The sequence below is a fragment of the Plectropomus leopardus genome, chromosome 2 (genome assembly GCF_008729295.1).
Source record: "Plectropomus leopardus isolate mb chromosome 2, YSFRI_Pleo_2.0, whole genome shotgun sequence".
NCBI lineage: Eukaryota > Metazoa > Chordata > Actinopteri > Perciformes > Serranidae > Plectropomus > Plectropomus leopardus.
In genome coordinates, this window is record NC_056464.1 from 18,981,010 (window position 1) to 19,004,834 (window position 23,825).

A 23,825-nucleotide genomic window follows, 5' to 3' on the forward strand; every position below is an offset into this window, starting at 1 on the left:
TTTTTAAGATTAATTTATTTAATGCCTTTTAAGACTTTTTAAGGATCTGGGGGAAACCCCAGTATAGCATATATTGTGTTGCATATCTGTCTCTTAATGCAAACCTGCCAGCCATGACCAGGAATACAGTACATTCTCATGATGTTGATCTTTAACCCAGATATCTAGATGTATGGTTGTGTAAATAGATAGATAGATAGATAGATAGATAGATAGATAGATAGATAGATAGATACTAACTCACAAGTGTATTAATCCTCAGTGTGTGTCTGTGCTGCAGCCTGCTGGTGGGTCATGTTAGTAAACTGTTCACTGTGCACTGACAGCCTGGTTAGCTGTCACCATCACGCCTCGCCACATCTAAAGCTAGCTAACTAAATGTCTTAATGCGATGAACCGGGAATTTATTGATCATGGCTAACCTACGGATTTCGTTGGCCGTCGTGGTTGTTCAGGCCGTCCTGTACAAAACCAGCGAAGGTGAGTGACTTATCGTTTGTTTTGTTCACAAGCCGCTGCTGCTGCTGCCATCATGACGGTTAACGACCGAGGAGTTAGCTGCTAGCTAACGTTAGCTCGGTTAGCTAGCCTAGCCGGGAACGACGAATTGAATTGATAGGCATGAAACCAGGTCAGCCTTAATTTGTGTAAACCAGAGTGTTATTTAAGTAGCTTTCGTGTAAATGTGACAAAACACGATATCTCACCGTGTTTCCGTGGCTGTCGAGCCAGTCAGGCTAGTCTGAGGCAGCAGTTAGAAGGTGTGTTGGGTAGCAGCTCAGTGAATTATTTGGCTGTAAACACAAACAGACCTGCTTAGCTTTGCGCTCAGTTTTATGCTTATTTAACGTGCGCAACTATAGAGATGTTTGGTTCCGCTGTATGTTGTGAGCCCTCAATCACCTCCATTAACGTTATTCGGAGACACTTGACATGTCGTTAGTTATATAATTATGCCATTATTATCGTCTGTTGCAAGACTTCGGAGTGCTCAAAATATAATGTAATTATAATAGATGGGCTCATATTACACACATTAGTAATCTCATATCTTCAGCAGCAAGACACAGAAGTTGGGATTCACTTTTTTACAGTGTTGCTATAAACATAAATAATGCACAGATGTATATAATATTGTGTGTTGCATCAAGTTTACCTGCAACTGATAGTAGATTTTTGCATTTATAATGATTTGGAGCCCAGTGAATCTGATGTGTTCACAGTAGGTTCATCTCTATGTGTATATATATATTATATATATATATAAATATATATATATATTTTAACATTATTCCATTTTTCTCTGTGTAAGAGAAGTTAGAAAGTACTCAACAACAGGTTGATAAAATGTGTGGGTTGTTGTCTGATGGGCACAGTAGGAGTGGGCGATATGTAAAATATCCTTATTTATCATCTATATTTACTGAAAAATACAGTTGGAAAACCCCTTAATAGATAAAATAAGCAGAGTTGAAGATAAAAAAAGAAAAGTTCATCACATTGATTCAACAATATTGTAATTACAGTATTGCCATTAAGAAGCAAAGGCTGAAACGAACAGTTAATTTCATTACAAACTAAATTGCTGATTGTCTTCTTAATTAATTAATCTGTTTGGGGTTTTTTTTTCTATAATTTAACAGTTGTGAAAATTACCATTAAAGCAGCTTTTTTTGACCAAGAATATAAATGAAGAATCTCATTTGAGAATCTGGAACTCTAGCCTAATGATATGATATATAATAAACTAATTATACTTGAACAATGATTTAAAGGATTAGTCAATTTCAAAATACTTTCTGGTTCATTTTCTGCAAGATGACTAATTGATTGCATTATCAACATAAACAGATATTTAAGGAGAGAGAATAAAAAGAGATTTTTGTTTTTCATAGTTGCTGTAAAAACACGGGCAAATGTAAAAAATGTCAGTTTACAGGTCACCATTTTTTTTATATTTCCCCACCCACCCTTTTATCAAGCCCAACCACTGCACAACACCACCACACATTACTGGAAAAAAGGTTATAATAATATAAACTACAAACATAAATAAATATATACACACATACACAAACAATACAGCACATTCATTTGAATCTTAAAAAGTTATTGCTCAGGGTGTAAAACATAATAAAACACGACATCTCGAATATGTTGTGTTCTGGTTGAAAACAGAACAAGATCACTTCGTGCATAAACCGCTGAATTACAGTAGTGTTTTTAGAAACATTTAGAAAATGCTCTTCTATCATTATCTTTTCTTTTTTTTTTTTAAATCACAGTAAGCCTTGCTGTAACTTGGCTTCTGTTTGCTTTGAGATTTTCTATCTCTATTATTTTTCGTTCTCTGAGCACTCCTTTGCGGTTTTAAAACAATCAGCCCGATGTGGATCAGAGTTGTGAAATTGACAGCTATGGAAAATCTGAAACGTCAGTCTCATTTCATGTTTAGTCAGCGTTCATCTTCCTTATTTCTCTGGAAGATGTTGTGTTTCTTGTATGACAACCAGCATCTGCCAAATAGGTGTTGGCATTGTATGAGTCAGCACCACAAAAGGTGTTGTAACACATTAACTCTACATTTCCTTGGTAGACACAATAACTCTGAAGTTCAGCTTCATGTGTGCAGATTTTCTAACACACATCCAGCTCGCACAGGCTCTCTGGCAAGGTCGTTTTCCACTGAGAATCCACTGGGGGCTTTTTCAGAATTACTGGAATGTCCCATCATGTCTGTCTTAATAATATTACTCTGTCTCACAGAGGAAGTTTCAGTCTCTAATAAGTCAAATCACAGTCACAGCTGGCCATTTCATCTCTACTCCTACATGCCCTCACATAAACCCTCCACCCATCCTCTCAAAGCCCCTGCCAGCCAAACACACCCCACCCGACCTCCAACATTTCCTCTACTTCCTGAGCCTCACCAGCGCCATCCTCCATGTCTCTGTCCTTACCTCAAGTTCATCTATTGCAACACATCGTTCTTCTGAAAATTTTCTTCAGTACTTGAAATATTTAAAGGGGGTGGCTGCAAAGTATTACTCTCTAACCTTGCCAGGTGGTTGCCTCAAGCTGGTCTCCCACAAATATTACCATTATTGAGATGCCACATGCTAAAGAAACCACAATACAAGTTCATCACTGACATAGTATTGCTAGTTAATGGCCTTCATGCTTTGGGGCTTCATGTGAGGTTATGTTGCAAATGATTTGTACGTTTGTAAGCTTATTGTGTTGCATACTTAAAGGCATACTGTTACTGCTGGTTGTCATTGCCCTCTGCTGCACATGATGTGTACTGTAAGCCCCTCCACAGCAGAGAAGGAAAAAAGTACTTTGCTCTGACATTTTGACTGTTATGTAACAATGAATTCGCAGCCTTTGCACATTATCCATTAACAGTTCTCACAGACTTAAGTCTAGTATTTTTAATCATGAAAGCTGTTTCGTCTCACACTGTTTCTTCTTCTGCCCCCTCCATCCCTGCAGCTCTGCGGTGTAATTGCACCACTCCCCAGTGTGAGAAGACTGGCTTCCAGTGTGAGACCGATGGAGCCTGCATGGCCTCCACTTCACTCATTGATGGTCAAGAGCCACATGTCCGTAGGTGCATCACACGGGACAATCTTGTGCCCCCTGGACAACCATTCTTCTGCCTAGGTGCAGAGGGCCTGCTTAACATCCACTGCTGCTACACTGACTTCTGCAACAGCATCGACCTCAAAGTACCCTCAGGTGAGAACTGTGAAGTATCACATTGCATATACATTATAATCAATAACATTTAGTGTGGCTATCACCGAGTGCCAGACCTTAAACCTGGGGTATGCAGGAATCTTGAGAAGGCAGACGAACAGCAGAATATGAAAACACACCCTCCTTTTGCAGCTCTCACCCCTCTCTGTCCTAAGCCCCTCCAACTAAACAACACCCACAAGCATATGCACATGCTTCATACAGTAACTGGTGTTTCCCATCCATATATTTCTTTAATATTATTTCATTGTTGTAGAGTTGCCTGTTGCTCATTTGCTCAGCCCCTCCTCATCCACATATGAGATGAGAATTAGCTAGCCACTTCACAGTCCCTCCACCTTGCTCTCCACCGCTGTGAACTGCCTCACCCGGAGAGCGGCACAAACACCTCAGCGGCGGGTCTCATAGAGGGCTGGTGGCCTGCTGCAGCACTGCATTTAACCTTTGTAACAGCAGCAATAGAAAGTTTGCTGATCCAGCGGCATGGTGTCAAGACTGTCTGGTCCCTCAGAGGTAGGGTTTGCGCTGGATGAATTTGGGTTGCTGCGGCCATTGACTTTGGGTCCGGCTCTTAAACTGCTGCCGAGGAAAACTCTCCTCCTGGCAAGGTGGTCTGTAACAGCAGAGAGTGAGACTGGGGACACACTTTAATGTGAGGCTCCAGCAAAAGTTAGCTACAAAAACATGGACTTCATGCTGCAGCTGTGAGTCGTAAGATCCAGTTAGCAAAAGGCTAATCTATTAGCTATTATTCTCTTCATCTCTGAAGCACTTTGGTGATATTGAGATATGTTTTGTTTTCCTTACTGACAGACGCGGTTCAACTCTCTTCTATCTTCCTGTCTTCCTTTGTTCAGTTGTTTTGCAATGTAGGCAGTTGTTGTCAATGCTGGAATAGCAACTTTCTCTGCGGGATTCTGTGCCAATGAATCAGGCTTTTGCGAGCCTGAAATTGCTTTGCTCAGTGCGGGTTCTTACTTACTCATCGGGTGTAGATATCCTCATTAAAACTATGCAGCACTGTGTGAAAAATGGTTGTAAAAAGACTACAGTTTTTTTCTACATTATGCACAGTGGATGATCTTGGAGTTATTATGGTACCTTAATAATTTATGCTAAAACTTCAGGGACCCAGAAAATCATTAATTTGTCTGAATCACTGGTGGAGTTTAGGAGAAACTCAACACAAGTATTACAAAGATGAGACCTTTTACAGTATTAGTACACTGTTAGCACAATTTCAAAACTTCTCGTACCTTTTTTTCTCACAGTGAAAACCTTTCAGTGTAGTGAATTGGGCATGTCTTTTTTAAATAACTGGGAATAATCAATAGAAGTTAATGCAAGAGTAAGATGTGGTCTCGGTTTTGTAATTGTGTTCTCAGCCAAAAGCTTTAAACTGTCATCCTACATGAACACAGAGCCGTTCATATCAGGGATCCAAGTCTGTCTTACGTGTGTACTAAGTGTCAGATGTTCCAATTTAATTCCCCACTGCTGTCTTTTCAGTCACAACTCAGTCAGGACTCGGGGGAGGCTATGGCCCAGGTGGAACGTGGGGGCTGGTGGAACTGGTGGCTGTGATTGCGGGGCCGCTGTTTCTGCTGTGTCTGCTGCTGCTGATGGGCGTGTTCCTGTATCAGTACCACCAGAGGGCCTACAGCCACAGGCAAAGGTTAGAGGTGGAGGACCCCTCCTGTGACCACCTCTACCTGGCCAAAGACAGGACCCTGCAGGATCTCATATACGATCTGTCCACGTCTGGTTCAGGCTCTGGTCAGTGCACAGTGTCATAATATAGCTGCAGCCCAGCACTTTCATTGTGTTTTTTTTTTTGATTTTTTTCAAAAGATGAAGTTAATGTCAGAAAACTGTTGATGACGGCTCTATGTTTTCATTTATTCTGAGCAGGCCTGCCTCTGTTTGTCCAGCGGACTGTTGCCAGAACAATCGTCCTCCAAGAGATCATTGGTAAAGGGCGTTTCGGGGAGGTGTGGCGGGGACGTTGGAGAGGTGGTGACGTGGCGGTGAAGATCTTCTCTTCCAGAGAAGAGCGATCCTGGTTCCGTGAGGCTGAAATCTATCAGACCATCATGCTCCGCCATGAAAACATCCTGGGCTTTATAGCCGCTGACAACAAAGGTGGAAACCGGTGACATCACAACATTTTGAAAAATGGATAAAAAAATTTAGTGCTAAGGGTTATTGGTCTGTGTGTTTTGTTTGGTGCGCAATAATTCATCACTTTTAAGTAAACTTAGAATTTCTTGTGTATCTCTACATTTCTATCCCCTGCTCAGATAACGGCACATGGACCCAGCTGTGGTTGGTGTCGGATTACCATGAGCACGGCTCTCTGTTCGACTACCTGAACCGCTACTCTGTCACTACTGAAGGGATGATCAAACTAGCACTGTCTGCAGCCAGCGGCCTGGCACATCTGCACATGGAGATTTTAGGAACCCAAGGTGACAGCAACACTTTATCACTTATAGTGCTGGTTGAATCCATTTCTCTTTTTGTTCACTCCCCACAGATGAGCACAAAGCCTCTCATGTTTGCAATTGATCTATGCCATCTACTGCAAGACTCTGACGCAACTGAGTCATACAACAGAAAATGTCACAGTAACAATAGACTAATTTTTTTTCTTAAATGCCTTATGTCTTATGCAGCCTTTATTTAGGTTTGCAGTGGCGTGACGGTCGACACTCATCCTGAGCCTCTCAGTAATAGTTTGGTTTATACTTTCTTTCTGACCTCAACAGGTAGAAAAGGCAGTTATCCGGGAGGTTGGGATCCATAATGATTCCCCAAGTCTTAGTCTTGCAGCACTTGGTGTAAATTTTTTTAGGCAAGGTAGAGCAATGCCTATTGTATGTTCAGCTGGACAACAAAAATAAACATTGTTTTATTATTGACGTAGTGTCTAAATGTGTAAACATTGCAAGATGGCAGCATATGCAATGAAAAAAGAATAAATAAATGGTTAACCCATTGAAAAATAAAGAGTAATTAGAATCCACTGTGGTAAAAATGCACAGAATTTCTAAATGTCAGTAACTGAATCTCAGTTTTTCCAACTATTTAACTTATACCTTTGATATGACCAAGTAAATAGTTTTTTGCTCTCATGTCTAAGTCATATAGTCTTGCATCCATGATCTGTAGGTTATCTTTGAAATCAGTTTTCCCCAAAGTAAAAAAAAAAAAAACAACATATTTTCCCAGTTTTATGACATTGTTAAGGGTTGACATGCTAAAAAAACAAAAAAAAAAAAACAGAATTCACGAGTGTCTGTGGTGTACATTTATGTTTTGGTAGGAAAGCCAGGCATCGCCCACAGAGACCTGAAGTCCAAGAACATCCTCGTGAAAAAGAACTGCACCTGTGCTATCGCTGACCTAGGCTTGGCTGTCCGTCATGACTCAGCCACAGACACCATCGACATTGCGCCCAATCAGAGAGTGGGCACCAAGAGGTCTGTGTCCACACACACACACACACACACACACCTGCAGCCCCCGATTGTCCTTTCTCACAGATATCTTTGACACCTTTCCTAGAAAACCCTTTAGCTCTGCACATGATTACAAACTGGGATTGTTTTCACATCTCTCAGGTACATGGCTCCAGAGGTTCTGGATGAGACTATCAACATGAGACACTTTGACTCTTTCAAATGTGCTGATATCTATGCTTTGGGGCTGGTCTACTGGGAGATCGCACGCCGCTGTAATAGTGGAGGTCAGACTCTTTTGTTTTTACTCTGGATACTCAAACTGTGTTGTTTGATTTTTTTTATCGATGTTAACAACTGAGATCACAGCACTGATCTGACCCCAACACTGTCCTGTGTTATCAGGTATCCATGAAGAATACCAGCTGCCCTACTATGACCTGGTTCCTTCTGACCCCTCCATAGAGGAGATGAGAAAGTTGGTGTGCGACCAAAAGCTACGACCCAATATCCCTAACTGGTGGCAGAGCTACGAGGTATAAAAATGTTCGATCAAAGCAAAAATTTTGTTACTGTTTAAGATCTGCATCCACACTGGAAGACTAATTCCAGTTTAGTACAGCGTTTGTTTTTTATTTTTAAGGTTTGGTCAGCACAGTCATCAAGTTAACTGTTAGATATAGACATGATGTGAAATCACTAAAAAGAAGTCCAAGGTTCGTCCCCCAGGGTCAAATTATTTTAATAAAATGACTGAAGTATCGACAAATAAGTAAATGAATATGGGAAAAAAAGTGTCAATAAATAAATGATAAAAATAAATAAATCAAACAAGAAATGCTCAAATAATGAAATAAAAGAATAAATGAAAACATAAATGTTGAAATAAATATGGAGATGAATAGATAAATGCATAAATAATTAAATGTTGATAATTAAGTGGGAAATTAATAAATATCTTAAATTTATTTCTTCATTTGTATAATTGCAATTATTTATTTATTCATTTTCTTTGTATGTTACTGTGGTAGAAAGGTAAACATTAGGATTTATTTATTTTCTTTGTGTATCTATTTGTCTACGTCTGTATTTATTTATTCCTGTATGTGTGTATGTGTGTGTATTTTTCATACAATATATATTTATTTACTAATATTTAATACTAATACTAATACTAATATCATTTTTGTCCTTAAGTTCTTAATGCATCCCTTGTATTTTTATTTACATTTTCAAACCAAATTAGAGGATTAACACGGGCAACACAATACTTGTACAGGATCTGAGTCTTTTCAAACAAGGCTTTGAAAACTATGCTGGGACGTCATCATAATTATACAGTATTGTAAGCTTTTAATCCGTATTTTCTTCCCCTTCTGCTATTCCAGGCCTTGCGTGTTATGGGAAAAATCATGAGGGAGTGCTGGTATGCTAATGGAGCTGCCCGGTTGACAGCCCTGCGCATCAAGAAGACCCTCTCCCAGCTCAGCATTCAAGAGGACATAAAAGTCTGAACTAAGTCAGTGGAGCGCTGATAAAAGAGCTCTGAGCAGGACCCGACTTCAGACTGTAGGACACTGAGAGGAAAGGGCCGGGCCTTGGACAGAGAACGCACAAAGTAAGAGAAAATGATGGAGAGTCGCACTTTGTAAAATATTCCTCCATAGACACTCCTGCCAGTTTTGAAGCCACTTGATTTCTGACAAACCCTACCTCGCTTACCCAGCCAAACTACCAAGAACACCTTTCCTGTATTGTCCTCAGCTACTGCTGCCCTTTTTGTTCCTCTCTACACTCCGTACTAACAAGGATCCTTGGATTTCCTGTGTACTTGTATGCAATCGATAGCAGGATATGTAATTAACCATTTAACAGTTTGAAAACCAGTTGCTAATATTTCCTCAAAGTCTCTATGATCACAGTCGCTTAATAGAAACAGCAATTGCTCTTTTTGTCTTTTAAAGGGGGCAGGTGAGAGGGTTAGGGGTGATTTTTAACTTATTTTTTCTTATTTAAATACCTAGATATTGTTATTAATATATGGGTGTTTGTGAGGCTTTTGTGCAGGTTTCTCTGTGCCGACTACAGCTTACAGGCACATCACAAACTGCTTAGAAATCCTTTAGAGACAATAATCCATCTGACTCTGCTGCAGCTGTGTTGTTTAGTTGTCTACTGATTATCATGTAAGCATGTACAAAGCGGTTGAGGCAGTTTGTGTAAATTCAGCTCGTTTACTTTCAACAATGTGTTTAAAGCCTTCAAAGTCACTGGAGCATTTCGGTTAAACATGATTTAGCCTTTGGACCACTTGCCTGGAGCTCTTTCCATTTAGTGTCGTAAACCTCAGGTTACCCTTATGCTCACCACTCAGCACCTTTTTTTGTCTTTTTAGAACCATCTTAAGTGAAATACACATTAAGGAATTATAAGGCAAAAATGTATTTCACCATGGCTACGTTCACAGTACACAGGGCTTAATGCTGAATTTTGATTTTGATTTCCCCAGATCCGATCTTAAGGCTGAGACTGTTCACAGTCATGTTTGACGTGACCCTAATCTGACACCATTTCAGTCCACTAGTTCTGTTAGTAGCTTTTGCTGGCAGTTCTGGTTTGAGGGAGTAGTCTGGAAAGGTGGAGCTGCAATGTGAATTACTATAGAGGCAACAGTTTAGCATGTCCAGGGCTACAATCCAATATGTGGCACCTCCTGAGAATTTTATCATAGCATATAGGCAAGCTGTCCCTCATTCTCTGTTTACTGGTGATTGAGGCAGCCTACTGTAGCTGAGGTATGGCATGGCATCCTTCTATAGTTTCAGCGGACCGCTTTGCTGTTAAAATGTGTTCCCCTGTTGAATATTGTTTCCCCCCTGTAAAGGTGTAGCTCACCCCTTAGTGGTTAAGCGTTAGGGCTAAGGGTTTGTTTTTGGTAGGGGAAATGCATATAGACTGGGAAACAGTCTTTGACACAACACTGGCACTGTACGGTGAGTGATCCACGCCTGCACAGTTAAGTGTGACATGGAAACCCATGGATGTATGGGAAAAACAGACATGAAATCTGATTTGTGTCAAATGTGAGCACAAAATCTGATTTGGGCCACATTTGCTTATAATGTGAACATAGCCTAAGATGGAGGGTTAAATGTAGAGCAACAGCTGCCAGGGAGTTGATACTGTGTGTTTTGTCCTTGATTTTAGCTGAAACACTCTCTGGCTTCAGATTGGGATGCTTCTTGCAAAGCATGTGTAAAATATTGAAATGGTAGTAATAACATCTGAAAGCAGCCACTGTCTCTCAATCAACCCACAGAACAAAAACCTGCCATGGGAGTTACCGTTGCTCCAGGCACTCAGATAAGCTGGTACATACGACATTCAGATAAGCTTTCATCCTTTGCAGCAGCCAATCCTATTTACACTGTTCTTAAAATAAAGGGGCAAATATGTTTTGTTTTTAAATACACTAACTCCAGGAATCTGAATAATACTTTGTTTTTATATTATCAAAGCATGTCCAATGTTGTTTTCCCCTCAGGGCGCATTTCCCCTGGCCAGGTATAACTACTGCACATAACCTAGCTTTTTAAGGTGATATTTGTGTATATAGGACAGTTGAATTAGATTTTATGTTGATAGTTAGCTCATGTTTTAGATGGTTGAATCTTTTATATCTGCTTTTTGGTTGGTGGGAAGAAAATTACTTTTGTCTTGCTGTTTGTAAACAGAATTATGTACAAATCTACTTTTTGACCTCTGAAGTGACATCACTGTATGTATCAGACACACTGCTTATGTTGTGTTTCTCCTTTAGCCCGCGATTACTGCAGAGCAGCATAGAGTGCTGCAGGGATGATGTTGTTTTGTAGGCCAATGCAGAATTTAGTGTTGCACTGGTTTCCTCGTCAAAAAGCCAGAAGATTTTTGAGTATTACAGAAAAAAAACTCTGTGGCAAACACATTTTGTTCAATCTCCACCCAATTAACACCACTTTGATCATTTTTGAGGCATAAATGCAATTGCCAGGAATAAAAAGCTAACACTTGGCTGTCAACAAAGTAAGCAACAGTCCTATGTAGTTTATTTAATATGTGTATAAAAAAAACTGTATGGATTTTAAAAGTTTTAATTAGAAGCTGATGGTGGCTTTTGAACATTTCTCCCCTACTAAATTGCAACAATCATACATAAAAGAGAAAAAGATAAACAAAGATAGTACAAGTGATCAAAGTTTCAAGACTAAGCAGTAATACAGAATTGATAGAAATGTATAAATAACACTGAAGTTTCAGATGAGATGCATTACAAATGAATCAGTGTGTTACAAATCTTTGCAAATTATAGGTCTTTTCAGATGTTTTTTGAAAAATGATAATGCAGATGTTGATTGTCTTGATGGAAGTAGGATGATCCAAAGAGCCTGCCCTCTGTATTTTAATGAGTATAATTCTGATGTCATCGTTGGCACCAAAACAAGAATTTTTAAGTCATTTTTGGTGTTAAAAATCACCTTTTTTAAGACATGTTAAAGCTTCAAAATTTGTAAGTGGGGTATTTACTGACACATTTCATGTCGAACAACAAAACATCAAAGTCTCTTCAGCTTGTGTTAACCACAGACCTTATTTCAGGCATCCAACCAAAAACCCTTTCAAAAAAACAGTTGACTTAAAGACGAGGGAACCAAGAGTGCTAAAATACTTACTCAATTCTGCATTTTAGGACTAATTTCTGCAGCACTCTATTTGATTTTGAATCAATGTTTCCCCCCACAGCCCCTTTTGTTCTCCATACAATACCTCCTCAATGTATACACTGTATGGGGATTGTTTCAGTCGATAACACTGTCAGAAATCATTGTCTGCATTTTTTATGTTTTCAAGAAATAGGTGCACTTTTGTCTTTAGCTGTATGCAAATCCAACAGGTACTGTTTGTGTGTAGTCTTTCCCATGTTATTTATATTTGTATGCTGTGGGTCCCTACGAAAGCCTGAAAGGCCACATGTGCACTACTACTGACCTCGCAGCATTAAAAACCAAATTGTTCACAGTATTGTCTCTGGTCATGGCCTCTGGTGTTTGTTTAAGATCACACCACTAAAAATGAGAATGTTTATACAAATCATGCCAACCAGTTGCAGTACACTCCGTTTGACTGGAAACTGTAAAGAGAATCTGTTTTTTCTTTGGGAGATGAAACTAAATACTACTGAAATGTCTCAATGCTGACAAAATGTGTTTGACCAATACTTCTTATTTTAAAAATCACTTGCTCACTGCACTGTATTGTTAAAGTCTTACAGGATGTTTGTGAGAACCAACAGACTGCACTCACTACTGTTGTCTTTTTTTGCTGGAAAGCCTAGGGAGCTCTTTTGTTTGATAGGTTGTATCATACAGTAGATCCTTGATTTATACACTAAAGGGTGCATTTGTCAAATTGTATCTGCCTTACAATGTATAAAATGCATAGTGCATTTCAGGTTTTAATACCTTTCTTCAAGTATGTCTATGGAAGAATAGGAGGGTGTGAGTCAAAGAAATAAGGTTTAATTCTGCAGGGCTGGGACAGCTCAAAGGTTTCTGTCCAGTCATGGCAAAGAGACGACTGCATCCATGTAAAAACCCCTTCAGGACTTCAATCATGTACCTTCTAATAGAGAGTAATAAATCCAATTGTTTCCTTTGATGTGTCTATTTATTGTACTTTCTTTTATTTTAGCCAACCTTATATTTCAAATTTGTCAGTGTTGTGTTTAGAGCTTGTTTCTGCTGCCAAAAAAAAGTGGCCAAAAAAAGGTAAATACTGAGTTAATGAACTGAAGTTAAAGGGACAGTTCACCACAAAAATAATTAGGACATATTTTTCCTTTTAACTGTAGTGCTATTTATTGATCTAGATTGTAAGAGACATTGCTGCTGAGTTCTTCAAATGTTTTTTTCTTTTTTCTGTTTTTGTAGCACCACAAGCTGAGTGTCATCTAGTTCCATTATATTGGAGAGAAAACACACATCTATACAGCTGATCTCCTACCTCTAACTCTGGGCAACTCACCCCAAATAATCTAGATTTAAGCAATGTCCCACGAGAAGGAGTGCTGATGTACTGTATAACATCATGGCTGTGATTTGGCGGAGTCCTGCCGAAAATAATCAGAGCTGTGATGATATACAGTAGAGCTGCACTCCCTCTCCTGTGACATTGCTTTTTTACAACAGTTCAACAAGCATCATTTATTAGTTAACAGTAATACAGGACTACAGATTATGATTTGTTTGTTCATCTAATTTTTTTTTAAATAGTTCTGTAACTGCTGGAAGTGATAGCTGTTGCCTAGCACCACAAAACTTTTTCTGCAAACTAGCTGCTACTTTGTGTTAGTTAGGTCTACATGCTATGCGCAGCGCAGCTGCTTAGTATCATGCACCATCACCTGTGTGTTTGCAGTGAAATAAGAGTATGTAACATAAGAAAACTGTTAATGTGTGTCTCTCTTTAATTACTGAGGCCAGTAGAAAGAATCCTTACCCGGCTGAGGAAACCCTGAGTCCTGTCGCCAGTGAAGAGAGAGGACAGGTCAAGAGAGACAGTCTCTGCAGTCTCTGCTGGGCGAGCGACTGTCAAACATGTTTGTGCCGGGTTTAAAAGGGTCCTCCTCGCCACGCCACATCTTTGTAACATAGTAGTCCACAGTCCTGAAGCACCATGTTAGCCAGCTAGCTATACTGAAGCAGCTAAGCTAAAAACAACAGCACGGCTAACACACGTCCACAGAAAAGTCGTCACAGCGGCTTGAAGTGAACCGCTGCCACCAATGTAACCGAGCGTCCTGGGTTCGCCTAACTGGAAAACTAATAAAACAGTAAAAAAAAAAAAAAGGACGGAAGACGGTGTGACAGCGCCAATGACAACTGCTGCCTTTCTATTTACCTTAACCGAAACTCCCACGCGCGCATGAGCCCCGAAAATAGTGGAAGTTCTCCCCACATCTTTTTTTTCCGGCCTTATGGCAACTCCAGAGGGACACACAATGGGCCCCCACAACAGTCTGGTACTCTACAATCTACAACAATGTAAGATCGACCGTTAATGTAGGTCTAATGAGCGGTTTAAAGCAGCTGTGAAGCGGAGTGATACACAAAGAGTTAAAAGTCCCTCTGATGTTGTAGTGTAAATCAGCACATTGCTTGGTTGGAAATAACTATAGCACTACAGGTAGGAGGAAATAAATGGTTTTGGGGTGAACTGTCCCTTTAATGTTGTGATGTTGTGATTACACACACACACACACACACACACACACACACACACACACACACACGATGTATGTTTTAACAAGAATTCAATTTAAAACAAACTCTCAAAGAACCTTTTATTGCTCATTCTTTCTATCATGATCTCAATGTAGATTACTACAAAACATGTGCATTTACATACAGTTATACACATTAAATTTAATATATACCAAAACAGAAGTGTGACATGTCCCTGGTCCATTGAGAAAATGACAAGGAAATGCTGGTATTAAGAGATTCTAATGAAGTCTCCAAAACGCAATGAACAGATAACAGTTGAATACATGTATTAGACTTGATGTTCAGATACGTCATCAATGACTGTAACTGACATTAACATAACACACCCAGAAGATCAGAAAACAAACAATGCCACAGAACTCATTAACTTGACCATTAGTTTTGTGATGGACCACTTTTCCAAAACATGAGATCTTGCAGCACTGAAGAAAAAGCAAATCCCTTTAACGCCGATAATGCCAATGTGTAACAAAACAGGCAGAAAACTTAGAATCCATTTAACATTTTGTTATACATGACAACAGAGACAAAATGGCAAAACATAAAACCTATAAATATCCAGAGCAAACAAAACACAGCACAATTAATGGTCGTCTCTTAACAGCAGATTCATCAATGCTGTTCTGGACTTCGCCGATGAGGTTGTCTCGAGAGCCTAATGTGCTCCTCCAGGTTTGCTACACAAGATTAAAACCTGAGCCCTTGAATTCTTCACACACTACTACTTGAATTAATAGTGACAAATTTACATAAATCTGTTTTTTCATTAAAACTGCCTTAAAATTTATTCAGAGCTTTTTTTGGGGGGGGGGGGTGTCAGGTCCCGAATCTGAAACCTGACTTGATGAAAGTGTAGTTCGACCATGACCAGGCCTTTTTCATTCTACGTCTGTGAAATCATCCTTTAAATTACCTGACCAGTGCAAACTTCTGTTATCTCAGAGGTCTTTAAGATCTAGTGTTTCAATGCTAAAAAAACTAGATATTTTTCAACCTTCACCAAAAAATAGCTCAAAGCTAGTTTTTGTATGCATGTACTATATGTACAGTGCATATGAGATATACTGGACATACAGATAAATATTTCTGTAACCATATAACCATAAACGTGTGAATTAGTAGCTCCTGGTAAAAATGATTTACAAATAAATCCTCCACCTGCGTTTAAATGATCAAACTAGCTGTATAACAAAATCAGTCTAAGTAGGATGGGTCAGAACGTGCTAGAACACACAGTGAACGTTGATCTGACAAAGTTACACAATGTTTACAAATTAACCCTTTATAGGCTTTATGTGCATTTAGATTTCAGCCTTAGTGTAGAGATGAAATGTTGCCAGCAAAAGGCAATACAGATAAATCAGTTAAACTGATTACATCGTTTATATTATCGGGAATACATTTGTAATCAAAGCCTTTATTAATGGTCCTAGATCCGAAACCACAGAGGTGGGAATGATGCCTTGCCATCAGCTCCTCTTCAGACATCTCCTGTGCTTTTACATACTTGGCTGTCTCTCTCTGCTGGTTTGGAATTTGGCTCGATTTACAAGAGCTGCTGTTTTTCTTGTGCTACTTCAATTTTATATTGCTGAGTTGCAAAAGCTTCATATTTCTGCAGAGAGAGAGAGAAGTCTTCATGTGTGAATATATGAAGCCTGGTTACAGGAGGTGATTGTTAATACTTCAATATACGGACAAATTCCCCTCAAGTGCCTGTTCTTTCTTCCTTTGCTCTGTGTAGCCTGTCCTTATCGGAGTTACCTCCTCAAGCTGTGCCTGTGGAGACAACAATCAATTCATCAATTAGTTTAACAGCAACATACACTATATGGACAAAAGTATTGGTAAGAAATGTCTTGGTAAGCTGAAGCATTAAGATTTCCCTCCACTGGAGCCAAGGGGCCAAGGCCAATCCCAGAAAAACAATCCCATAGCATTATCCCTCCTCCACCAAACTTTACAGTTGGCACAATGCAGTCAGGCAGGTTTCCACTGCTGCAGAGTCCAGTGGCGGCGTGCTTCACACCACTCCTTGGCATTGTGCTTGGTGATGTGAGGCTTGCATGAAGCTGCTAGGCCATGGAAACCCACACCATGAAGCTCACGTCACAAAGTTTTTGTGGTGATGTTAATGCCACAGGACGTTTTGAACACTACAGTTACTGAATCAGCAGAGCATTGGCGACTTTTACGCACTATGTGCCTCAGCACTCGGCGTCCCCGCTCTGTAACTTCAGGTGGCCTGCCACTTTGTGGCTGAGTTGCTGTGGTTCCTAAACGCTTTCACTTTGCGATAATACCACTTACAGTTGATCGTGGAATATCTAGGAGGGAAGAAATGTCACAAACTGACTTGTTGAAACGGTGGCATCCTATCACAGTACCACGCTCAAATTCAGTGAGCTCTTTAGATCGACGCATTCTTTCACAAATGTTTGTAAAGGCAGACTGCATGGCTAGGTGCTTGATTTTACACACCTGTGGCAATGGGGCTGAATGAAACACCTGAATTCAACGATTAAGAGGTGTGGCCCAATACTTCGATAAACAATGTGTACACGTTAAAAATCTGAAGACAGCTACATGACTGTACTTACCCTCCTCTCCATCAGTCAGCACTAGTGCCTGGAGGATATCTGAAAGGGAGACAATTCCCTTCACCACATCTTGCTCGTCCACCACCACCAGCCTGTGCACCTGAAGGACACACAAGAGGACCATCAACATTACTCTTAACTGATACATGACGCTGTTACTATACACACACAGCAGAGGCTATGAGTCTGTCATTTCTTTTAAATGGCTGAGAGATCATGGAGACTGAAGTCAGGTTCAGACTGCAGGAGTTTTAAAATCCAAACCAATTCTGAAATTATGTTGCATCACGCATATAACGAGAACTTTCGGAGTTCTTCACTGCATTCTTAAACATGCAAGAGCTAGATGACTTGAAAATATTGATGCATCATACACTACAGGATGTTGTTACATGAATGCACCACCTCACATATGACCTCATGGGGAAGCAGATGCAAGGAAAATGGAAACTGATGTGGTGCAACAACCCACTGTGATGTTAATTATGCTTAACAGCACAAAAAAAGCAGAAGGGTAACTTCCATAATATTTCATTTTTCCAACTTTATTGAGGTAGTTAAAAAAAGGTTGGCTTATATAGCAATAATGCCATATATTATTGAACAGTAGTCACACAAGTGACTACTAACTTTATTCCCTCATCAGACATTTCTGCCACCAAACAGCTGCATGTACCAGCAGACCGGAGCAGAGAATCCATCTGTGCAATGTTATGTGTGTTTGGGTTATAATTTTGACATGTCTGTATGCATTTAATTCTTGTTCATCAAAGGTTTTATATCTGATCATTATTTGGTCGCACAAAATAGCACTAGATTTTTAATTAGTAATACGAGGCACATATTTTGAGTTTTTTAAGAATATATTATAAATAAAAGCCAAAATAATATATTTTCAAAACTTTCCTAAAACATTCTGTTAATTTCAAACCATTCCCAGGACTGGAAAACAGTTTTTTTTTCTAATTTCATAACTTTTCCAGGAATTTCATGACTGTGGGAACCCTGGGTCAACACGGGTCATGTATTCTTCAGTGAGAAAATCAACCGATGTCCCAGACCAGATTTTTCCTCTAATTGTTGGGAGGGGTCATTCAGTGATATATTAGCCTGTAACTCCTGTCGTCTGAGCCTTTCTTAAGCAGTTCAAAACTTGAACCAAGGCAGCGATAACATTTGTAAGAGTAGATGTGTGCACAGTCTGTCACTCAGGTGTAAAACATGTTTTTGACTTCATTTAGTTTTGTTATCAATAAGCTGCTACTAAATGCAGAGCAGGTAGTAGCCTTGGCTCATTTTCAGGTGGTGATTGACGTGTCCCTCTATTTAGAACTTTAATTTAAAAAAGAATAATAGGTGTGGAGGAACACTGTTTATCATAGGATATAGTTCATTACACTCTGGGCAGTAAAAACCGAAAGCAACAGGGGACAAACCAGCCACCACGGCTACTTGATGACACGTAATGACATCCAGCTCTCACCTCGGCCTCCACCAGTCTGTTGATGATGGCCTCCAGGGTCTCGTGCCTGTTGCAGGTCAGTACGCCTTCAAAGTACTGAGAGCGGTGCTGCAAGGCTTTGGTCACTGTCACATCCAGGTTGTTGTACGTCTTCTCTGCGGCCAGGTTCTATAACAAAGCACAGGCCTTCAGGTTAACAGTGTTTCATTATCTTAAACTGCACAATAGTTTTAAAGATATACAGTTAAACATTTTAGCCATGAGACACGTGCCAAAACACTAAACAAATTAATTTCTATTAATAACTATTGTCTGTTTTCATATTGTCAAACTATACTCTCAATATTAGAGCTGCAACAATGACTCAATCAATCAATCAATTATTGTCAAATATTTTGATAATAGAGAAAGCGATTTCAAGTAAAAACATTGAACAAAAAAGGAGGGAGGGGTTGGACTTGTTATTTCTTATGTCAGTAAGTCAAAACCAAAACATTCCCAGGCTTGACGCCTTACGCATTTCAACATACAGTCTTCATCAGGGCATCAAAGCAGTGGGGAAATAAACTAAAGAAACTGTTAAAAGGAGAAACTTCCAGATCTTCCAGTTAAGGGCCACTATGAGCCTAAATGAAGAGCTGGACTATGTTCCATATCTGTGATGTAATAGTGTCATCCCTCCTTTCCCCAAATCCCCTTCCACTCCCTAGACATCTTTCTTCCCTGTTCTGATTGCAGGTGGTCAGCTCTGGTAAAACATCGGAACCTTTATTGAGAATTCATGTAACCTGTACAGATATGTATTTCTTTATTAATTATTGATGTTTTTGTATATAATTATGCGACCTGTGCCTCATGTTGTTGAATCAGTGAATGATTTGCTGGTCTTGAGCACGCTGGAGCTTTGTTGGAGTTGACCTGAGTGTGTGAACACTCAATTAATTGATTGCACCTGTGACTGTTATCAAGTGCTGCTCTGATTGCCTGACACCTGAAATCAGCCCTGGTATATCCGTCAGCTGCCACTTCTTTTTACATGCCCTGATGTAGACAGTATGTTGAAACGCACAGGCGGCAAACCCATTTATTAAAGGCTTTTTAAATTTTGTAAAAAAAAAACAAACAAACAAAAAAAGTCAGTGTGTCTTGGAATTTTTTGGTTTTGACTTACTGACATAAGAAATAACAAGTCTAACCAATCCCTCCTTTTTTGGTAATTTTTGTGAGAACCTATTTTTGAAACCTACACATGCTAAGCAGCATTTCTCAGCCAAACTTTTTAAATAAAACTTTTAAGACTTTCTGGTTAAAGTTTCGCAATGTGATTATTTGATGCTTTTCATTGTCATATCTGATTGTAAACCAGTTATTTGGGGGGTTTGAACTGATGGTCAAATAAAACAATTATTTAAATGCATCATCTTGGGCTCTGGGAAATTGCACGTGGCGCCTTCCACTATTTAAAGATAAAAAAATATTTAATTCTCCTACAAGAAATTGTTGTGCAGCAGCTGCAATACAAAGTGAAAGCACAAGTGGGGTAACAGACAGATAACAACTTACTATAACATCAAATTTTGAGTATATATCCACCACTCGACCTGCAAGACAGAGGCAGCATATCAGTACACAAATAAAAAATAAGAGGTCTACGATCATTAATGCAAAATCAACAAGGATGTAATTTCAACGAGCTCACATACCTTTGTCATCCACAACAGGGAGCGCAGACACTCGTTGCTCAACAAAAATACCCAGCGCTGTGTACAGGGGTGTGTCTGTGCGGACCACTGCTATGTTCTGGAATGTTCCGATGTTCAGGTCCTCTAAAGTTTGACTCAAGAACGAAGGTTTTGGCATCTCTGATATCTGAAAACAACATCAAGAGAGTTTGGACACTTGATTCAAACTTTAGGAGAATGGTTGTTTTTGTAAAACACTTTTATAGTTAACCTGTTTCCTTAAATGTAGCTAAGAGTCTTGTACTCTGTACAAGGCATCTGTCTTTATCAGAAGAGAAACCAAGGGGACTTACAAAAAGCTTCAGGAACTTGAGAATCCTCTTGTGTGTGAGAATATAAAGTGTGTTCCCCGTCAGCGGGTCGATTACAGGCAGTCTGTGGATCTTATTCTTCAGCAGAGATGATACTGCATCGTACAAACTGTGACACAGAGAAATTAATAGAGTTAGTACAAAGAGAGCATGGTGTGAGATAAGATCGCTTTATAAAAGAAAGTGAAAGGAAGAATAGCTAAGAGATAGTTACTAATGTTGGCTTGTCAACTTTTTAAAAGAAACGTATTAACTTTTAATGTAAGTTAAGTACAGCATTTATATGATACATATTATGGGTACAAACAAAACTTTTAATTTGCCAGCAACTTTATTTAGACAGAAAACATTGAAAAAGACTTTTAGTGTAGTTTTGGAGAAACTACTGGTAGCCACAGCTAACTTCCAGGTAATGTTTGATGTCTGACTCTATTAAGAGAGACTCTGATCAAAAGAATAAGAAAAGGTGGAACATTTCAGACACCAATTTGTACTTTGCTGCTGGAAATAAGCCAACCTTTAAGAGTTACTGCTACAGACTAGACCATCAGATCCCCCCTAGTTATATGTCCCAGCATGCAACATCTGTGTGTTCAGAAAAGTTTGACACTAAAAACAAAATGTAGATGCCTCTACTGTCAAACCAAGCATTCATTTACATATATTTTTAACAACTCACCTTGCATTGGGAGATATGCTAACCAAGGGCTTAAAAGAATCTTGAAGATACAACTCTGTTACAAAAAAGAAGAGAAAATGTTGTCAGTACCTTTACATGAGTCAATAATAGGAATGCATTACACAATAATTAAACTTTCTCACCTCTCCATGTTTCAATTTTGTGTTCTTCCAACTCATATATCTGAACCTGAAGATTACAAAGAGAGATCAGCTTAACATCTTTAAGAGGAACTAAGAAGAAAGTCAAGACAAGCTCTACATACAAATGGAAATGAGCAAGAGCACATTCAGCAACATACAGTATTAGTCTATGACAAAATAAGCCTGTATTTTTTTTTGTAACTTAGACATTTCAAATGTGACACCTTCAGTAATCTTACAATCTAAGGACTACAACCAGTTACTGTCCACCATCTTACCAATGGAGATTTGTAGTAGCGATGTAGGATGTTAATGAAGTCTGTGATGGTCAGCATACCTGCAAAAATCCATGAGGAGAATAAACTAAGTTCTCTATTTAATTACAGAGATAAACACAAAGTGTGCCAAATGAAAACTCTCCTTACCAACGAAGCACTGTTTCTTGCTGTCCCACAAAGGTGCAGCTCTTACCCCATTAGATACAAGAGCAAAAAATGCCTTCTTGACCTGTAAAATGAACCATACGAAACATTTAAATCTACAATGACATATACATTTACGTGCATCTACATTTTACGCTTTTGTTTTACCTGAAGTGATGTATCAAACACAACCAGTTTGGAGCTGGTAGGTACGAGGTCATAACACCGGTGGGACTTCATAAATCTGGTGTACACATTGTGTTCTGGGTCTGCAAGAATGAGAGACACAACTAAGGACACTTGTTCATTGTTTTGTTCAATGTCTATTTGTCAGTTTGGTCTCATGGCATTTATTAAAATCCTTTACCCTCTATGACCGGGTCCTTCTTGCCCTCAAGATCATCAATAGTCACTGGAATCTGAAATAAAATGGTTAAAGTTACTAACTGTCAGTTTGACCTCCAAAACAAGTGAATGTAAATATGGGAGCTCTGTTGATATACAAAAGCCCGCATAACTACTAAAACAATCCCAAAGTAGTTAATGTAGGGATGTGGTGTAAATATGCATGTATGCTAGAGCCAGACTCAACGACAGTTTGCACGCACTGTAACTGTTTCACACTGAAGTCAGATCATTTTTGAACATCAAAAAGCTTATCTAAACTGTTTCCTTAAGTACATGTTGTGCAACATAACTAATGTTGATTCCCCAGCTGTTAAAGATTATTTCGACACTACTGCTATAATTTAATGGTGCCTGGTTGGCACACCGACAATGTAATCGTTGTTGAAGTTATGTTCAAGATGAATAATGTCATTCTGAATAATATAATATATTTATTATTATATATAATACACAATATAGACGTTAGCAAAATATTAGCATTAAGCTAACTGCCGTGTCACAGTCTGTTGACATTAAAAAAAACAGTCGAGGTGACTTGTTATTTAAGCTCCGTATCTTAACGTCGGTTACCCTTGTGAGGCAATACATGACACATTGTCTTGTTTGACATTCACTATTAAACGACTGTCCAGCGATATCCAGTACTGAAAGCACAGTTAAATAACGCTACGGGCAGAAATATGTGCCTTCCTGACGGCTGACCACCGTTACTAACAAGTGAGCTAGCCCCACAACTAACTGTCAAGAACTGGCTAAGCTTGGTTAGCTGCTACCGTTAGCATGCTTCGAAAAGTCTCATAAGTTAACTTAGTTGCTGAGGCTTTCTTAGAGAGCTAAATATCTAAACAAGGTTATTTTAACGGAATAACTTACACACTCCATATCCCATCCGCCGTGTCTCCTTCCTGTAGTCAGGATCGTTTACAGAGACACACAGGTCTTCCGCTACAACCTGCGATGAGCAACTAGAATGGCTGTTCAGTAGTTACCGTAGTACAGGTAGTATTACCGCACCACAATGTCTGGTCTGAAGCAGATCAGACGGTGTGCCCTCACACTGTGATCTTTATGGCTCTTGTTAGGGACTGTTCTCTATTTATCTGAGGACGGGGTGGCTGAGGTGACTTTTTCCCCACTGCTGTAAATATATTTCTTTGAGCCGTCCCAAGTAACTGGTGGAAAATGCATGACCCTTCATCCACCTTAGATTAGTTGTTACATTTTAAACCTACCCATTTATGTTTGAAAGTCAAAGCTAAAAGTTGAAGACGAAATCCTGGAGTTGAAAAAAAAAATTGTTTTTTTCCAAGTGGCAACCTCCGCCACTGCAGAAGTGCCAAAAACTATGATACATCAAATGGCCACTTGAGGCTGGCTCCAAAACAGAGTAAATCCACATAGACCCCCATGTTAAAATGCCCAACTTTACACCTCAAACAAACATGTTTACTGCATAGTACAAAATTGTTTTGGTCTCTATAGATAATTTCAACATTCATGACAACTATGT

General features: G+C 39.3%; 2 protein-coding genes across 2 annotated transcripts; one reads left to right on the plus strand and one right to left on the minus strand.

The window, feature by feature from the left end:
* Positions 1-325: 325 nt before the first annotated feature.
* Positions 326-11,784, plus strand: LOC121955783 (activin receptor type-1B-like). The gene is made up of 9 exons (XM_042503867.1): positions 326-480; positions 3,496-3,741; positions 5,272-5,538; positions 5,674-5,904; positions 6,063-6,230; positions 7,088-7,244; positions 7,386-7,510; positions 7,629-7,759; positions 8,612-11,784. The coding sequence occupies exons 1-9, from the start codon at positions 414-416 to the stop codon at positions 8,735-8,737; spliced, it is 1,518 nt and encodes a 505-aa protein (XP_042359801.1). The 5' UTR covers positions 326-413; the 3' UTR covers positions 8,738-11,784.
* Positions 11,785-14,590: 2,806 nt separating this feature from the next.
* prkag1 (protein kinase, AMP-activated, gamma 1 non-catalytic subunit) lies at positions 14,591-23,296 on the minus strand. The gene is made up of 13 exons (XM_042503878.1): positions 23,189-23,296; positions 22,275-22,326; positions 22,076-22,176; positions 21,911-21,992; positions 21,764-21,822; positions 21,486-21,531; positions 21,343-21,397; positions 20,646-20,772; positions 20,314-20,479; positions 20,174-20,211; positions 18,632-18,778; positions 17,149-17,248; positions 14,591-16,327 (listed from the first exon to the last, which is right to left on the minus strand). The coding sequence occupies exons 1-13, from the start codon at positions 23,195-23,197 to the stop codon at positions 16,317-16,319; spliced, it is 993 nt and encodes a 330-aa protein (XP_042359812.1). The 5' UTR covers positions 23,198-23,296; the 3' UTR covers positions 14,591-16,316.
* Positions 23,297-23,825: the final 529 nt, after the last annotated feature.

What these genes read in the sequence shown, in the direction of transcription:
- prkag1 (XM_042503878.1), bottom strand. An exon ending in CAAAATTGAAACATGGAGAG is followed by an intron (nt 21,398 to 21,485) that starts GTGAGAAAGTTT and finishes TTTTTGTAACAG; the next exon opens with AGTTGTATCTTCAAGATTCT. An exon ending in AGCATATCTCCCAATGCAAG is followed by an intron (nt 20,773 to 21,342) that starts GTGAGTTGTTAA and finishes TCTGTGTCACAG; the next exon opens with TTTGTACGATGCAGTATCAT.
- LOC121955783 (XM_042503867.1), top strand. Translation starts at nt 414, where the DNA reads ATGGCTAACCTACGGATTTCGTTGGCCGTCGTGGTTGTTCAGGCCGTC. An exon ending in CCTGTACAAAACCAGCGAAG is followed by an intron (nt 481 to 3,495) that starts GTGAGTGACTTA and finishes CCATCCCTGCAG; the next exon opens with CTCTGCGGTGTAATTGCACC. An exon ending in GGAGATTTTAGGAACCCAAG is followed by an intron (nt 6,231 to 7,087) that starts GTGACAGCAACA and finishes ATGTTTTGGTAG; the next exon opens with GAAAGCCAGGCATCGCCCAC.